This window comes from Trachurus trachurus (assembly GCF_905171665.1).
Source record: "Trachurus trachurus genome assembly, chromosome: 12".
Taxonomy (NCBI): Eukaryota; Metazoa; Chordata; class Actinopteri; order Carangiformes; family Carangidae; genus Trachurus; species Trachurus trachurus.
In genome coordinates, this window is record NC_139908.1 from 15607519 (window position 1) to 15625713 (window position 18195).

An 18195-nucleotide genomic window follows, 5' to 3' on the forward strand; every position below is an offset into this window, starting at 1 on the left:
TTAAGTGGCTGGACATCTTTCTTGTGTTGATAGACTTGCTGAAGTTTGCTTCTCCCCTCAGCACCAGGATGTTGTTGCTCCCCAGTTCTCCTGTTATAATCCTGTCTTTATAAAATACAACTTGACTCAGGGCACAAAGGCCAAAGGTATGGTCCGTCCAGAAAAGTTTTATCTTTCTTTTTATTATTACCAGATCATGCAGATTAAACATTATGCGGAGGAAAAATGGAGGAAAAGATAAACACAGGATCAGCCAAAAAACACTATGAACTGTTTCTGCTTTTTCACGAGAACTTTTACTTCAGACCGAGTCCCCAATAAACCAGCACAAAAAAACATCAGCTGTACAGCTCAGATCTCTTCTTCGGGAGGAAAAGTAAGTTGAGCTTGTGTGAAAGATGAGCTGCTTGTTTTTGCTCAACTATACAAAAAATGTCATGTGAGCTTGTTTTTTCTTTTTTTCTTTTTTGGTTGACTTTTCTGCAGAGCAGCACATGGAAAAAAGAGTGGGTAGAATGAGTGGAGTGAATGAAAACGGATAAATTTGGAGCTTTTCTTTATAATGTAAATTGGTTCAAGGCTGTGTGGAAACAGCACTGGTTTATAAACTTACATAACTTGTGGAACTGATTAGCTCCGTGACGTCAGCGAACGCCATTGTTTGTGCAGCCGAGGTAGACTGTGCCACTGGCCAAGCCGAGGCCACAGCTGAGCATATTTACACTCTCTGTTGAGGTAAAACTGAGTATGAATTGACTGTCAGACTCATGCACACCACATAAACACTGCCGGCAGTTGCGGTGAGACAAGTTTTGCTTTGCTGTCGTTTCTGTAGATTAAAGGATTTAATACTGCATATTTTCACCAGGACACATGCAAAGCTGGAAACAGCCAAGAGAGATTAGTGTTACCTATGATCAACACGAAAGATACATTTTTTTCCCCCAACGCAGTGGTGGACTCTGTAAAAGTGTGAAGCTCGGTGAATACCTCTTCCAGATCTCCATGGCGTCATAGTTGGATTTTGATTTTATTGTGTGCCTATAATCCGACGGCCTGCCCCTGCTCCTGGCAGTTTTCTCAGACACGCCTCCATGAGCTCACTGGCCACAGGACTGCAGGTCCGACTGCATGCGTCTGCAAAAGCATTTCCTAATGCAGAAAGACCTGAAACTAAGAGAAGCACATGGAAAAGATGTATTTTGGGTTTATTCTAGTAGATGTGAGCGGAATAAGACTCGGCTGTGCAGCTGCTCCGTGGCTTGTTCCATAATCTTCAACTCTGAAAATGAAGTTGATTCTCATTTAGAGAGATTCTGTACACATCTAACCCAAATAGGAGCAATTCACTGCAGGCAGTTTGGAGTATTGTTGTACAAAGTAAATAATTTCACAGTGTTAATCCATCTAATTGTGGAGCCACATGCATATTTCCTGCAGTGCCAGCCAGGAAAACAGAGACAAGCTGCCCAGATTCGCTTATTACCAGGAAATTCCTCCAGTTTTTCCATATGTATCTACTGGTGCCCAAACTAACCCTGAAAACATGCCCGCATGGGTCCACTGTGGGTAGTTGTGGGTTTACTGTGGGACAGAGTGGGCAGGGCAAAACCCACACTAATCCCATGTGGGCCTCATACAGTTTGCCCACATGGGCCCAGATGCCCTTTGGGGCCACTTTGTTGGCTTTTGGTAGACAGTGCCCACATGGGCCCCATATGGGTCAGCCCATGCACGGCGTACAGCAATCAAACCCATGGTCTTGCCCACAGAAAGCCCACACAGAACCTTCTTGCTGTGAGGCAACAATAGTAACTACTGCGACACCGTTTAGCTACCACATCAAAATAGTGATTAAATGATGTTTACCAAGAATCTGGTACCACTACATAATCCGGCCTGCGTCTTAGTGCGAACCTACCGTTCACTTACGTCCTACTTTGCCTGGACTTCCAGTGTAACTCCTTGGTCATTTCCCACCTATTATCTCCTGTCTTACAGCATAACTCGAGGCCACTTGCTGTGTAATTCGCGGAAGTAAAGGTGTAACCGAATCATGGCCAACTAGTATACCAACACAAAAGGATACAACCTGGAAGCAAAACAGCCACAGCACCTCACAGTTCCCGTGAACAGTAAATTGCAAGGTCACGTTAGCGTGGTACTACCTGATAAACTGTACAGTTAAAGGAGACATATTATGCCCCTTTTCCACAAATTAAAATAGTTCCCAGGTGTCTTAAAGACATGTCTGTGACATGCTGTGGTCAAAATACCCCAAGGATCAAACATCACGGCTCTTTTCGTACTCTCCAAACAGCCCTGTTCAGAACAGCCGTGTTCAGTGCCTGTCCCTTTAAATGCAAATGAGCCACTGCTTGCCCCGCCCCACTCCTTCTACTGGTACCAGGTAAGGGTGGTATTATGCAAATTCGAAAGCCAGTTACATCACTGGAAGACAACTGAGAGAACAGCTCATAAAACCACATGGATTTCAATCTAGGGAGCCTAAGAATTTGAGATTTTTTTTGTCAAATCTCGCATCTTGGGGGCCGGAAGGCAAGACAAACACCCAAATATAAAGAGCCTTCAAAAAGTGATATTTACATAACATGTCCCCTTTAAAATTTATTAATCTGCTCACTTACGGCAGTAGGAGGATACTCTCTGTTCACTCTGCTGTTCTGAGATGTATAGCCTCCAGCATTATAATGTATGAGTCTTGATGGAAGTTTAACATTTTTGTAATATTTTTATTCACTTTTTTTCCAAAAAGATCAATACCACTTGTCTGTCTGCATGATGAATGTGAAGCTAGCTTAGCTTGTTAGCTTAGAATAAAGACTAGAAATAGTTTGTTCAAAGTTAAAAAAAAAAATGTGCCTGTTATATCGTTTCTGTAAAAATACAATGTGAAAACTGCCAGCATCCATCAGAAGCAGACATAAAATATTTTTATATTTATACACATATAACTTTTGTGACTTCATGAATATTAATTCACAACATATACACTTGCCAAACACACTTGCATGTATAAAACACATGACATAATCGCTGAGTTGCTGGGATTTCTGCAGTTTAAAAGTTTGATTTTTGTTTTTCACTGTGCGAACCAGTGAAACACTATTTTACATCAATAAACCTAATTCATATCAGGCTAAAATGCAGGTTTAGCACATTGACCAAATTGTTGAACTTGAGCATTATGAAGAGCTGACTAAATTGCTTGGCTAAAAATAGCATTTTATTTTATAGCAAAAAAAAAAAAAGCCGCTGTGCTTGATACTGATCACTTTCTAGACAAAAGTCATAGTTCATGGCACATAATGCAGGAGCCACTTGTTGAGGGAAACCGATTTGCTGAAAATTTTCACTGTGCAGGTTGTGAATCAAAAGGCAACTTTACACAGTCACTTAAACCCTCTCTGTCTGGACGTATTTTAGTGAAGGCACACAGTGAAAAGGTCTTTTCAGGTTTCCATCCTGAGCTTGGATCCTGCTCCGTAGCTTCTTCATCCTCCTCCTCCATCGTCATCATCATCAGTGGTTCTCATGGTTGGGGCGTGGAGGAGGGCGTGACGGGGGAGGGGCTCTACAAGGAGGCGGCCCCTGAGGGGGAGGGGGCAGAGAGCCGGTGGGAGACGGGGGAGCCGAGTCGGGGCTGATGTTGGCCGGGGGCAGGGCTCTGTTTGGAGGTGGGGTGTACATGGGAGGGGTGGTGGAGGATGGAGGAGGGGTGGATGGCAAAGGGGGCAGCGTTGACGTTGGTGAGGGGGGCAAATTGAAGTTGGGGCTGCCCTCTGATGGACGACGCTGGTAAGTGTGGGGCAAAGTGTAGACGGGCGTGGATGGATGGTTGTAGATGGGGTAGCGAGGGGCAGGGTAGGATTTGCTGCGAGTGAAGTTGATGCACCTGCCCTGAAATACAGAAAAAAACACATTGGTTTAGCACAAAATACGTCTGTTTTGTTTATGAATTGCACAATGCAACACGTAAAAAAAAAAAAAAAAAACACTATAAAGAGCAAAACTAACTGCAGGGGATTTAGTAAAAACTCCCTGAATCTACTTCTGCTGCAGCGATTGGCAGGTTCAGCGGGGTAAAGCTTTCAACAGACAGAAAGAGGAAATTCCTCTGTTAGCGAGTGTCTTGGAGGAAAACAGCATTCCTGCCAGCCCAGCCGTGCTGACGCTGGGAGCTGGAGGAGACAGGCAGCATCTACTCCTAATGACTTATCCAGACCAGATTGTTCCTCCAGACAATGCTGCAGTCGTTTTCTAGCTCCGTCCGCTCACTTTGCCGCTCCAGTCTTCCCTTTGAAGTCACTAGTCTTGTGATTTGAAGCAGACATTACTTTTTAAAAGTATTTAGCCCCATGGAATAACTGTAGCTAATGTCATGTAGATAAAATTCCTCTTTGGTTTCCATTGTGTTATTTGATGCTGAGCTGGAGGCCGTCGCTCGAAAACTTCCCTTATCCCTCATTTCCAGGGGTCATGGATTTAAACTCTGCTGAATTCCTAAACATCTGCCTGCCAAAAGTTGACATAGTCAGTTCACAATCTTTTCAATTGCTTTGTTTTGAATGCTTGCACACTTATCTAACAGCTGTTGAGAGCCAATGCTGCTTTTCATTACCAAAGAGCGGAAATCAGTCTTGACTTATCTCTGCTTAGTTCTTATGTCTCACCTTGTCCCCAGGATGAGGTCTCATGACAGACACTCTATCATAGCCTTTTCTCAGGAACACACACAGAGCGTCCAGCTTGCCCTAAAGAGAGAGGTAAAGAGAAAGTCATAGATGATGATGATAAATCATTGTTAAACGATGATATCCCACAACGATCATTAGACTGACATAATTTGTTTGCACTAGCGAGCGAGAATGGTCATTTAAAAGATAGACAAAAAGCTACAGTAATGAAGTGTGTTTATTTGTGGCTCTGCCAGACTGTATCTGCCCCACTTTCTTCTCCAGATGTGTCTCTTTGATAGGACGCTTTTTATGCTAGAGAGAGACGTTTAAATAAAGAAAGCATTTTGTTAGAAATAACACCCGTTCAACAGATTCCATATTCAGGGGTTAGCTCAGTTCATGTCTGGTTCGTATTACTATCCATTCAGCTGACTAACATGTCAGGAAACGGACTTTATTAACTATTTCCTGGTAACAAATCATTCCCAAAAACGCTTACAAAGTGACATTTTTAGCATATGGTGCGTACACTGATCCTAAGGAAGAGGTTTTAATGTCAGTACCAGTTTTAAAACATCTGGATTCATGGTGTATATTACATATGTTCTCGTTGTGTGATTTGTGTTTGGAAATATACATAGAGAGTCTCAGTAACACAGCGGCATGACAACTGAGCAAACTGAGGAGGAAGGTGGGAAAAGCTGTGAATTAGAGTTAAGGTTCTGTTATCAAAATGTTACAATGAATTTGAGTTTTGGGGAATTTTTCAGTCAAATCATATGATTAAAATGTTTAAGATGAGCAAAATATCAACACATATCTGGTCACAAATCTCAGAATCGAGCTAAGTAGGCTAATAAGAAACATGCACAGTATGTTTCCTGTGAATGACTGAGATGAGATAATATTTTTTAAGCACCTTGATGGGAGAATACCACTTCTGTGGGCGATGAGATTTGTGCATGTTGTAGTAAGGTCTTGGTGGGGGGTAGTCAAACTCCTGTTCAGGCATCACAACTCGAGCATTTTTAGCCTTTTCCAGTTTGGCTCCTTCTTCAGTGGAGCCTTTATCTCCCCAGCGGACCTGAACAAAGACAGAAGCTTAGACTAACAAGGCTTTAAAATGGCAATATGGCCGATAAATCAAGCATCACACAGCTGGTTACGTCTATTACAGAAGCTCAGAGCAGAAAGGCAGAGAAGTAGCTACTGGCAAAGTAGATTAATTGAGGGTCTGGTTCACCACTCAGGTCCAGACTCCAACATCTGCAGGATGGGTTACCATGACATTTTGTACATGCAGCCATTGTTCAAAGACTATGAACGCTGCTGACCTCAGTGATGCACTCACTCTGATGTTACCATGACCTTGACATTTTCGTTTATTATCTCAATGCCCAAAATGCTGTTTATCGACTGTCATGAAATGTGAAACAGATATTATACATTTTTCTTTTGTTTATCATTACCTGGTAGAGGTAATGGCCATCTCATTGGCCTCAGCTATCCTTTGCATTCATTGACAATTAGCAATAGCGAACGTTAAGCTAAGATGGTGAACAGTGCAGTGTAACAGACTGAGATTCTTGTTGTGATCCAAACTTGTTATAAAAATATCATCCCAGGCTGGAATCTGATCTGAGCTGATAATGTCGGGCCCAGGACTAAGCCTAGCCAGTTTCTTACCCACGCAGCTGCATCTATTTTGCCTGTAAAACATGACATCTGGTTGTGCTATAACCAGATGTTTATAGCATATCTACATGGAATTTAATTAAACCAGTCCACTAAAGAAATACAAGACAACAGAAGTTGACTCCCTTGCCACAAAGTTTTATTGTGTCATTACATGCAGTTTCAGATTTGGGATTTGTCCTAAACCTCTGAGAGCCCATACATTTATATTTGATGCCGTTTTATGGCATGAAACCTCAAAATTCAACAAAAGACCCACAGCCACAGGTAAAAAAAATAAAAATAAAAAAGTCACTAAATCACTAAGAGTTTTTTTTTCCAGGCTTTTTTTCTTCTTTCTCTTTTGCTCCAACCTCTGACGTTGATGGTCAGAGAGCCACAAAAAAGGCTAAAGCTAAATGTCAAGAGGGATTCGGCACATTGAGAGTGAAACCAGCACTGTCAAAGCGACCTTGGAAGTTCATTACTCAAACACACTCTCTTGCAGCTGCCACAGACAAGCCATGAAGGCTTTGACTTGGCAGAGAAAGCACTTAAATGAAATTGTGCATATTTTCCACAGTTCTGTTTGGAAGTGGTGCCACTTCAAGGCAAATTCACAGCACAGGCTCCTCAGACCTGCACTCCCAGTCGGTGAAGCATTTCACACTGACTCCTGTCTCCCTGACCTTCATTTGCTTGGACAACATACACATCTGGTCCCTCTTGACCTGGAGACGTGTCAGTCTCCTTCTCTGTTGTTCACTTCTCTCAGGTATCATGTAGCACAGCGCCCAGATGTCAGTCCGACCCTGACGCCCCTTACTCTAAAAATACATCTCTTGATGACTGATGTTTTGCTACCTTTTCCTGTCCTGGAAAATACATTTTGATGATGCCTTACTTTTATCAAATCAAGCATTGAAATCCAAATCTTTTCACGACTAACAATACCTTTATTTTTGCCTGAGCGGACTGCAGAGAACCAAACACATTTGTCAGTTCTGTAACAACCACAAATGAATCATTCGAGCTCACATGATTCAGCTACCAACACAAAGCTCATTTTGGCCTGTGGGTCTCAACACTTTGCAGTTTGCCGGCCAGATGGCCTCATCCTAACTCTTACTGGCTCGCAACAAAGTCGTTTCCAGTATGGACTTGCACACTCATGTCTTTTAAGGAATGAGTCGCTTCCTGTTTCCCTTTGTGTTCCTGCTGCAGTTACGTTTGATCTCACTCGATGCAAAACAAGCTGAACAGCAGATTCAAGCTGAGCCACGTTTCTCATCTGTGAACCTGAAGGCACCTGATAGATGGAGATCCATGGAGGATTTAATCCCTAATTTTTATATTCTAAGGATAGTGCATCTTAAATTTAGCATATTGAGACGATGGGTTCGTATTGAGTTAATGTTTGTCTAATTTAACAGTAACATTTCATCTGAGTGTCTTAAATCCTGAGATTCTGAATCACAGTGGATTGTGAACATATTCAACTGCACTTCACAATCTGTGTTACCTCCATTCTCTTAATGCCTCCGACTCCACGTCCTCCGTAGTACGAGGCATCCACAGTGGGCCACCTCTTCTTGGGAAAGCCATCTTCATCATCCTGAGAAAGAAAGAAAACTATGTTCATCTTTGAAACAGAAAAACAAATGTTTGAGAATTTTGCTAACGAGAGTTTCAAATCTTTAAAAGATCAATAAAGTCTGTCACATGAGGGTGTAGTTTTATTATTTAGGTTACTCTGAATAGCTTTACTCAGATGTATGGAGTCAATTTGTAGTGATAAACAAGGTGAAGAAAATCCACTTACAGAGTCGTCCTCTATTACTGGAGGCGGCGGTGGCTCATGAATGACCTGTAAACAAGAAAAAGAAAAACATGTTCTGCAAAACTTAAAGGACAGTGAGTCCGATCAAACACATTTGCCTTTTATTCGTATGTTCTTTGCTGTGAGAGGATTCGAGGTGGTTGCCATCCATACCACAGTGCAGCAGAGAGGCCAGAACCACCACAGGAGAAGAATGGTGAGCAGGAGCAGCAGGATGAGCAGAGCGATGGCCACAAACGTCCCGTCAGACTAGAAGAAAGGAAACAACCAGTGTGAGAGGTAAATACTACTGCACTACTACTACTACTCATAATAATATGATAATAATACATTTTATTTGTAAGCGCTTTTTACAAATGCTCAAAAACACTTTATAAATCATAAAATAGAGCAAAGTCAGAATTAAATCAAATTAAAAACAGCAATAAAACAGTATAAACCACACAAAATTCTATATTAAAAGCTAATTTAAAAAGGTTACTACTCATTTCTGTGATTGTATCTCTGATGAGATGTGTGTTATAAAAGCACCACATGAAACTGAGAACCAGGTGTTTACTTACACAAGTGATTGCAGTTATTGTGACGGAGCTGGATATGAAGCTCAGGCCGTTATTCATGCTGACGTGTAGAGTGGCCGAACTGGAGAAATAGTGAGAGTAAATAAAAGCAATAAAAAGCAAAGATGCTCAGTTACAACAACAAACTGAACAGATGAATCATATTGATGTGACAGCTGTAAAAAAGCTGACTTGAAGTTAATATTTCGATTTCTGTTCCAGTCTCTTTGATTTAATTGGTTTAATGTGACCCAGACAGCTTCATCTGAGAACAGTTGTGGTATAATCACTCACGTTCCCTCTTTTTCCAGAACAGGAGCTGGGCACAGAAGGTAGGTATCTCTCACCACCAGAGGTCTTTTCACTGTAGAAAATTAAGATTTTGACACAACACAAAGTGTAGATGAGTCAAGACAAGTCATTGTCGGTGGTGGAAGAGAAAGTAAAGTGATGCAAAGGAAAAGTTTACCTCACTTTTTCTAGCAGCCATTAAACTTTGTGAAATTCAAGCCTGAAAATATTCTTTTTGTTTTTTAAATTCCTGGACTTCCTCTCTTCGTGGAAAATGAAGCAAATGAGGGAGGGTTGTGGTTTATTTACCCTGGCTGAGTGAGTGTCTAGTGTGTGCAAAGACACTGCTCGTCCCTGATGAGATCCACATTCCCCCCCTTTAGACATCTGAGAAGCTTTGAGCGTTGTACCAGCTGATTCAAAGCAGGGGGAAGAGGGTGCTGATGGTTTTCGGGGGAGGACGGGGATTTAAATCATTGGGAGCCACAAAATGCGGCTCTTCCCCGACCCTGTCTGCATGGCCAAAATAAACTCAGTGTGATGGTGTAAATGGCTGCTGAGCACAAAACTGCTGCAGTTGTTGGATTCACACACCCACGAAGTCTTGCCATTGTCTCCATATAATGTGGGGGAAGAGAGGTGGTCGATACACGATTCTTATACACACACTTATTAACATTGTTTTTATTAAAATAAACATTCAGTCCTGAATTCTGAAATCTATACTCTGTCTTACAAATTACACCACAATAATGTAACTGATCCATTCTCTGTCTGTGCTTATGTCTTTTATTCTTTTGTTCTCCATCAACAGAAACACACTCTTCTCCAGTAAACCATATGATACCTTTGGGCAGAACCAGCCTAGCAGGCAATAAGCAATGATCTAAAGTCATGTGTCTGGAAACCTGACGACTGTAACTTTAATATTCCCTTAATTTAGCTGCAGCTGGTTTCTACCAACTCCTGAGGGAAGTATCAGGCTCAATAGCTGCTAAATGTTCCACTATATTTACCACCGTAGTCTGTGTCTCTAACTGCGTCTGTCTTTTGTTTGCTGCTGGGCAAACAGTAAAAACCAAAACGAGATCAAAGATGCTAAAATGATCCTTTAACATTACACATCATTTGTCGATTAAAATTCAAAAGTGAAAAACAAAACCCTTAGAAGTGCAACCTTTAATGCATCAACAATTTTGACCTGAAAATTAGATTTTCTGCTTTCAAACGTGGAAAATAAATACTACACAGCTGAAGATTATGAATGTAAACCATGAGAGCAGATACTTACTCAGAGTGACTGTGTCGTTGATGCGGAAACTGCAGAGGACTTTCTGTACGTCTCGGGCGTGAAGGAAACCGTTTCCTTTCACCACAACCTGGAAGGATTCTGAGGGAGGATTAAACAACCATTTCACAAATATTAACATATGTTTTCCTTGTTGTAGAATATGTAATGAATTTTAGTAATCTTTGTATAGAAGCTGAGGTAGGGTCATGTATCTGGAATGACGTGCCTATGTGTAACTGAGTTTTTACCTCCTTCACAGATGCTGGACGGCTCCACAGCCAGGATCTCAATGCAGGATCTTTTCAGGATCTGAAAGGTAAAATAACAATTTCAGTTGATCTAAATGTTGATTAGAGTTGCTTTACTAAGAATAATTATGTATATTTCCATGATATTAAAGAGCCATGCTCATGTCTTATGTACTGAGTCAATGACGCCTTGTAGAGCCTGAAATCCATCGTTGACAGGGAAGACGTGGTCCTGACTGTCGGCTATCGTTGACAGCTGTCAAAAAATGAATGAGTGATCAATTATGTGTCTGATGGTTTGGTCCGATGATTGATCAATGTAATTTACTCTTTCACTGGACATACTAATAATCTGAATGGTTTACCTGGGTTTCGTTGAAGTCTTTTACTCCCACACAGTAAACAGTGGCACCTAACTGGCGTGCTCTGCTGGCCTGAATCACGACAAGACATTAAACTAATTTTAAAAACACAGAAATAAGCTACACAAAGTGCTACTGAATCGTTCTTCATTTACTTAATTTTTTATAGATGGTTCAACCTATGGCCATACATGTATTGTGTATACTGTACATGTCCATGTCTTTCAAACAGGTAGGAAGTTCAAAGTGCACAGAAAAACATAGTCCATATTCTGAGAGTGAGCCTTTAAAAAGATCAGTTTGGACCACTGTAACTTTGTGATGTCACAACAAAGCAGTCACCGTCCAAAGCCCCATTGAACCCTGTGTATGTATCTTGCGGTGTGAGTGTTTACTTGAAATTAGAAACCTTTTAGCCAATCAGAAGAGAGGCTCAGATCCTCCTCTCCTCTGATTGGCTGGCAGAGCTGTTGTTGCTAAAGAGTTACAAAAAGAAGCTGGAGAGAATAAATATGTAAAACTGCATTAAAAATATATTTTGATACGTACTGTAAAGCCACAAATGTACAGACTCTTCTTGTGTATATAAAACCTTAAAATAAAACAGCAGTATTATGAGACTTTTAAGGTTTTAAATGTTACATTACTTTCAAATGACAGTGCGGAGAAAGTATGACTTATGATGATTTGAGTTATTATTCCTGAAGATATAAACCCTCTGTTTAAATGAAGTCATTAACTGTGCTGTTGTAATGTTTAAATGACGTTAACGCCCTTCATTTTAGTGCTGGGGTCAGTGGGTTTCCATGTGACCTCTCTCACCTCTCTTTGTGCCAAGTCAAACTGATTTTCTCTCAGTTCACCATCTGTCAGGGCGATGATGACACTGGCTGTCCGGTAACCTGAGAGTCAGAACCAGAACCAGAAAAAAAAAAACGTCCAGAGAGATCAGTTTTTTTTTATCTTGTTATTTTTCAAAGTAGGACCAACTGCACAAAATATTTTGGACATAATTGTCATTTGATCCACAGAGCAGCTGTGTTTCTGTTGTTGTTTCTCTCTCTATGATGATTCCACCACATGCGTGAATAAGGTTGTGATGACAAAGATTTGAGTATGATGATTAAGTGCTAAAAAGGAAAATGTCCTACTCACCATCCCCAGTCCCGTAGTATATTTGTTCACTGGCCTGAGAGAGAAGTTTCAAGGCGTCAGTGGCTATAAATTTAAATGACCCTCATTTAAAGCATTAAATGGAAAACGGGATCAGCTCAGCTGGATCCCATCGGTGTCGCAGATGACTTACTCTTTGAAAACCTCTGTGCATGAAGGTGTCTCCACCCGGCTGCACCATACGAAGCTGCTCCAGCCCGCCACGGATCAACTCCCTGGTCATAAAACGTAAACATAATCCAGAGGATGGGAGTGAATATCCAATACAATGTGATGACAAAGGACAGAGGATTAAAGTGGATGTTTGAGTGAGGCTGTGAGTGTGTGTGCCACCTGTCTTCTGTTAGTGCCATGAGAGTCCTTCCTTCTGTTGAAAACACAATGAAAGACATCCGCAGCTGAGGACTGAAACAAAGGAGAGACTACTGTTAACAATAATATTTAACCTTTCATCATTTTCTCCTTCTCTCTTTACTCCTTAAACCCTTGCTGTTTCTGTGTGGACCCACCTGATGAACTTGTGTGCCAGGTGGTCAACAAAGTAATATATCTCATTCCAGTAATGCTGCACGCTGCCAGACCTGAGAGGAGAGAGTCGGTGGGTAACGATTAGTTAGGTTGTTGTTTGAAAATATCACATCACATAGCAGTCCTGTGTGTAGCCCAGTTTCCATTAGATTTCTTTTTCTTTTCCACGTCAACAGTACTTTTAACCTCACAGCTTCTCTAGAGTTAGACAACAAATCGCACATGTACATGAGTTGTCACACAAGGTAAAATACTGCACGTTGCATCAATCTGAAGTTGTTTTAGCAAGGCTGTGCAGTGTAAAACCCAAATATACTCAGTTAATTGTACAAGACAAAGACAATCTGGTTATCTTTTCTCTCTCTTTTTGTATTTTAATAAATCAGGCTGGTTAATTTATTTGAGTTGATGCCTTGATTTAGGAATCAACCGATCATCATTGATAAAACACAAAGTCAGATTCAATACTGTACATTTGGCCAGTTAGACACCAGAATCTGAAGATTTCTTAGACTCTAGCTGCTTTTTGTGTTTTGCTTTTTAATGTTAGTTTTCCTGTTGTCTACACATTGATTGATTCTCACTGACAAATTAATTATTAGCTTTGCATATTGTGTGTTTTTTTATCTGGCAAATGATATGCCCCTGAATGACATTAGCTCCTGGCCAAAAATCAACAATCAAACTTATCTTTATTAATGTAATTATAATTTTACTTTACTTGCAATAGTTATGTCTTTTCCTTGTCAAAAGCATGTCTTTCCTCCCAGCTCTAGCCTCATGCTGGCAAGGAAGTTATTTCAGAAGCAGCACGGTGGCGGCTGCAGACTGCCAGGCCAACACTTACAGTATGACATGATCAATGATGTTCTGACTGCAGGCAATAGAAGGGGGAGCACGTAGAATACAATTTCAATATGATAAGAAATATATTTATATGAATGCACATAAAAAACAACAACAACAACCATTTAAACACATTTGTCTAATCTTCCTCCCAATTTGCTGAGGACCCCTTAGTACAGTGTTTTTCAACAATGGGGTCGCCTGGAATTCAAATGGGGTCACCTGAAATGTCGAGTAGTTGATAAAAAAATTACTGATAAAAATATATATTTTTAACTAATTATTATTCTTTTTGAAATTATGATTGAAAAACACCACATACAATCTTAAACAACTGTATTCTACACTTTAACTTTCTCAAATATAAATCGAGTTTCGGGCCCCCAGAAGAGAGGGTCGCAGACATTTGTGATGCCAAAATGGGGTCACGAGCCAAAAAAGGTTGTGAACCACTGCCTTAGTGTCACAAAAACACTCAAAAAAGGATGATGACGTGTGGACATAACATCTGCCATCACATGTGTATTGTTACAGTTGTTGCATCACATAGGAGCGGATCCATGTATTCATCTTACTGAGACTTCGCATAGCAGAGCAGTGAGGTTGATCTTTTGTATTTCTCTCTGAACGCTGATGCTTAATGTTTCCACTGTTTCTCTTGTGACCTCCCAGCTCATATTTTAAATGCCAAACAGTTACTGAAGTGCCACGTCATTGTCTCAGCTGAGCTTCACATTATATCAGGTCCTGATCTCGCAGCAGGTGCAGACCCAGCCAGACAATCAGCAGAAGATAGCCGCGTTTTAAGGAGGAAGTCAGAAATTATAGAGAATTGCGTGGCAAACGCGCATAAACACAGCAGCCTCTTCTCACGCTGCACTGCCCCTCTTCTTCTTCTTCTCCTCTCTCGCTTATGTTTTCATTTATCCTGTGATGTGAGTCCCAGCGCAGAGACAGCCAAAAACTTCTTTGGAACATCTGGCTCCAATGGAGAAAGGGTTCTGCAGACTGAGGGAGCTGATGCTGGGGACTGTATGTGGGCTGTGCCTGTCGGCGAAGCGTGGCCGCAGTCTGACAACAGCAATCCCTGCAGTGCACTTTATCATGAATGCGAATGCATGCGAATACATAAACACGCAGCGAATGAAGATGTCATCATGTAAACACTTTCTGTCTATCTTATAACTTGACCTCATTGGTACTGACTGAGTTGATTGCAAAGAGCAGCTTACACAGCTGGAGTGTATTTTTGAGTGGCTCCACTACAAAACAATTTACAAAACTGCAAGTTTCATCAAGGATAATACGACTATACACCCTGGATAACAACACAAAACCACACAGCACTGACACATGACTTTATGTGACCTGTTCAAGAGTTTCACATTAGCTTCATGACAGCTTAATGGACGGTGTAACACAACCCTCGTGTCAGCCCTCACAAAGCATCCAGGTCTGTGGTAGCATACATTTAATTGGTAACTATTTAGTCAGTATTTTCCAATAAAAAAGACATACAGCTAATTTTCTCTGTTGTATCATTAGTATAAGTTTGAGTTTCAGACTGTTGATCAGACAAAACAACACATCTAAAGACAGCCAGTGGGCACTTTCCACTATTTTCTGACTTTTTTATGCAGTAGTTTTTTATGCAAACCAAAAATTGATCAATCTAGAAACAAATTAACAGATCAATAATGAAAACAACAAATTAGTTGCAGACAGTTTGAATTGTAGTGCTATTTATCTGTTTTGAGAGTTGGAAACTGGATGGAGCACAGCGTGCTTCTCCACAAGAAGATGTAACTGCATGTAAATCTCAGCAGCCTTCATTAACCTTCTTTAACATGCCACTTTAAATACAAAGAGCGGGACAGCTGAGATTGCAAAATAAACAAACACACATGTGCGAGCTGGGTTTACTGGATCTGAGCTTTGTTATGACATAGACGACTAGAAGACACTGACTTATGCTTCTCTTTGTCGCTACAGAGCCCAGAGAGCTGCCCTACTTTCACTCTTCACCGCAGGATAAACACTGAAGCGACTGACACTTATATCATCAGCTGGTAATAAAACCTGCAGTAGCACAGTCATGCATGTAGTAGCTCATTATTGTCTCTGGAGGACATGAATGAAGTTTGCACCTGTGTCTTAGTTTAAAAAAGGTCTAAGCCTCTCAGATGAGTCATGCACCAAAAATCATAAACTCTCCTGTGAAGTGGAGTAAAAGTGGAAGCACTCACTTGTCCAAAACAAAGTAGAGGTCAAATCCTCCGTAGCAGGACGACCCTGCCTCCCTCCTGTCGTGGACCTGTCCCGTGCTGCCGGCCACCAGGACCACCACCAGGACACACAGCTCCAGACCGAGCAGGCCCTGCCTGCACCAGCGCTGGGACATCACTCCAAACTTGAGAGAAAGCATCAGCTCAACCTGAGAGAAGGTAAAAGTGAACACTCTCCTGGCGGGGGTTTCCTCTTAGCGAGCCATGCTGTGAAGGCTGATGTCCGAGGCATGAAGTGCTCCTCTCTGGATCAGTGTCCCATCTCCCTCAGCTGCAGATGTGAGCTGCTGGCAGAGGAGGAGTGAAGCTGCTGGCTGGGACTGAGTCTGCAGTTCCCTTTCTCTCACACACTCAATCACTTTAACTCACGGAGTTCACGCAATGCAACAGAACATGTGTTAATAAGTGATTTACAGTCTGTATGTGTGAATGACGGGAGCTTTTCACCACTCCTTTTGTTCTTGTTCATACTATTGATTGTTTTTTTTCTCCTTTCACTTTTCCTGTAGGTTTACTTGCAGTTCTACACCTTAACCGCCAGTGCCACTTAGTGGTAAACATGTGCATCGTACAACTCACCGCACTGGAGCATTCAGATCACTTCATCTAAATTTAAAGATTTTAGATTAGAGATAAGATATTAATTTGTATTTTAATAAATTGTGTTGCCAAACTCAGATTTGTGCTGCTGTGAAAACTGTAAAAATGACACAAAAAAGTAAAAATCTTTAATAATTCTGTGGCCTCTTATTCTGCACCTGTCCACCAGACGTCCTCCACCTTCTCATCACTAATCATCTGCTAATCATCTGCTCTCCCAGCTGCTGCCTAACTCCAACAAGTGTTTGTGTTTATATAAAGGGACAGTTTTTTGTTTTGGTTCATTTTAATTCAACTGTTAGAGTGTTCTTGGTTTCTTGTCCCGTTACTCTTAGTTTTTGGAGCTTTGCCTGATGTGAGAGCTGCATTTAATGTGTTGATTAGTGAAATTCAGAGGCAGAGCCGGGCCCAGGCCTTTTGGGGCCCTGAGCAGAATTTGACCTGAGGATCATCCTGCTTTGTGGTACTGACTATTGTCACTGCTGATCATTCACACACCAACTGTAAATCTCACACACCCTTTATCAATTACATCAGCTGCAGCTGTTCTGACAAATATAGCAGGAAATGATTAAATCAGTGGTATTAGCTAGTGAGCCCATTATATAACACAATATTGGCCCTTTCAAGCTCTATGCAGGCTGTAGCTCTTTTCTCCTTTCTCCAGCATGCTGGGGGTAGCTTCATATTTCAATTACAGCCATGAAAGTGGCATCAATCTTTTAAACTCATGGCAACAAAGTAAAAGAAGCCTAAGTGCTGCGTTAGACTTTTAAAGAAGAAAGAAAATTGGCAGTAATCTTTAAAGCAGCAGGGGCCGCTGCTATGAAGAAGCAAACAAACTAATTTGAGGTGACAGCAGTTGGACATCTCACCCCCCAAAAAATCATGGCGTTGTTCCTGCTCTGTGTGTCAGCATCAAAATTAGTTCATGGAGGCGGCTGTGTCTTCTTTTGCAGCAGCAAACTAGTTCAGATGAGGAGAAGAAAACCGGATTCATCGCATTTAAAATGACATGTTGCCTAAATTAAAGTAGAGAAATAAATACATATTGGTCTAAATGTGACATCCAGAGATGAGACGAGGGAAAACCAGTAAGTGAATCTTTTTCTCTTTTAGGTTTGTTGTCAAAACTGAACTAAAAGCAGCTTCTACACAGTATTTACTCATAATAACTCTCTGTGTGTATGTGTATGAGTGTGAGATGTGTGTCTGTGTGTATGTGTGTGTGTGTGGGGGGGGGGTGTAGACCCAGCTGCCTGCAGGTGGTGTGTGGTCATGATTCAACACCTGCTGAGAGCATCAGGCTGTCCACTACCTGGGTGTTTTTAGAGGAAGAACCAGCTAACAGGTATAAATCAATCAATCATATGAATTTATAGTTGTAATTTAAACATGCTGGCTGTTGTTTAGAGCTGCAGATACGTAACATCTCTTGGTTTCTGTCTTGTTTTTAATGTTTTATCCTCAAGAAGCCAACTCAACTTAACCAGTCTAGTATTAGGTGATTACACAAAACAAAACAAGAAGCATCACACAGGGTTTAAGTCTCACTTCTATAGGAGTGTGTTTGGGTCCAGGTGAAGCACCTCTCTGCTGCATGGCTGTGTGTTTAGCTGTGAACTGTGTGAGCTCTGCTCTCTTTCCTGTATGTCAGTGAATCACTGCAGCAGCATGGAGACGTGAGAAAACAGCGCTGGGTTCATGAAACCAGGAACTTTCTTTGCGCTGTTTTCTCTTCCTTTGATTCAGGGACGTTCATGAACTTTAGCTCGTCCACACATTTTGATCTGAAGC

General features: G+C 41.3%; 1 protein-coding gene across 1 annotated transcript; it reads right to left on the bottom strand.

Annotated features, from left to right (window-relative positions):
• Positions 1-3306: 3306 nt before the first annotated feature.
• Positions 3307-16016, bottom strand: antxr1b (ANTXR cell adhesion molecule 1b). The gene is made up of 18 exons (XM_083982966.1): positions 15760-16016; positions 12649-12720; positions 12473-12544; positions 12273-12354; positions 12122-12155; positions 11789-11868; positions 10970-11038; positions 10780-10860; positions 10605-10665; positions 10357-10455; positions 9069-9138; positions 8778-8856; positions 8368-8463; positions 8197-8241; positions 7897-7989; positions 5620-5784; positions 4695-4775; positions 3307-3921 (listed from the first exon to the last, which is right to left on the bottom strand). The coding sequence occupies exons 1-18, from the start codon at positions 15936-15938 to the stop codon at positions 3544-3546; spliced, it is 1836 nt and encodes a 611-aa protein (XP_083839092.1). The 5' UTR covers positions 15939-16016; the 3' UTR covers positions 3307-3543.
• Positions 16017-18195: the final 2179 nt, after the last annotated feature.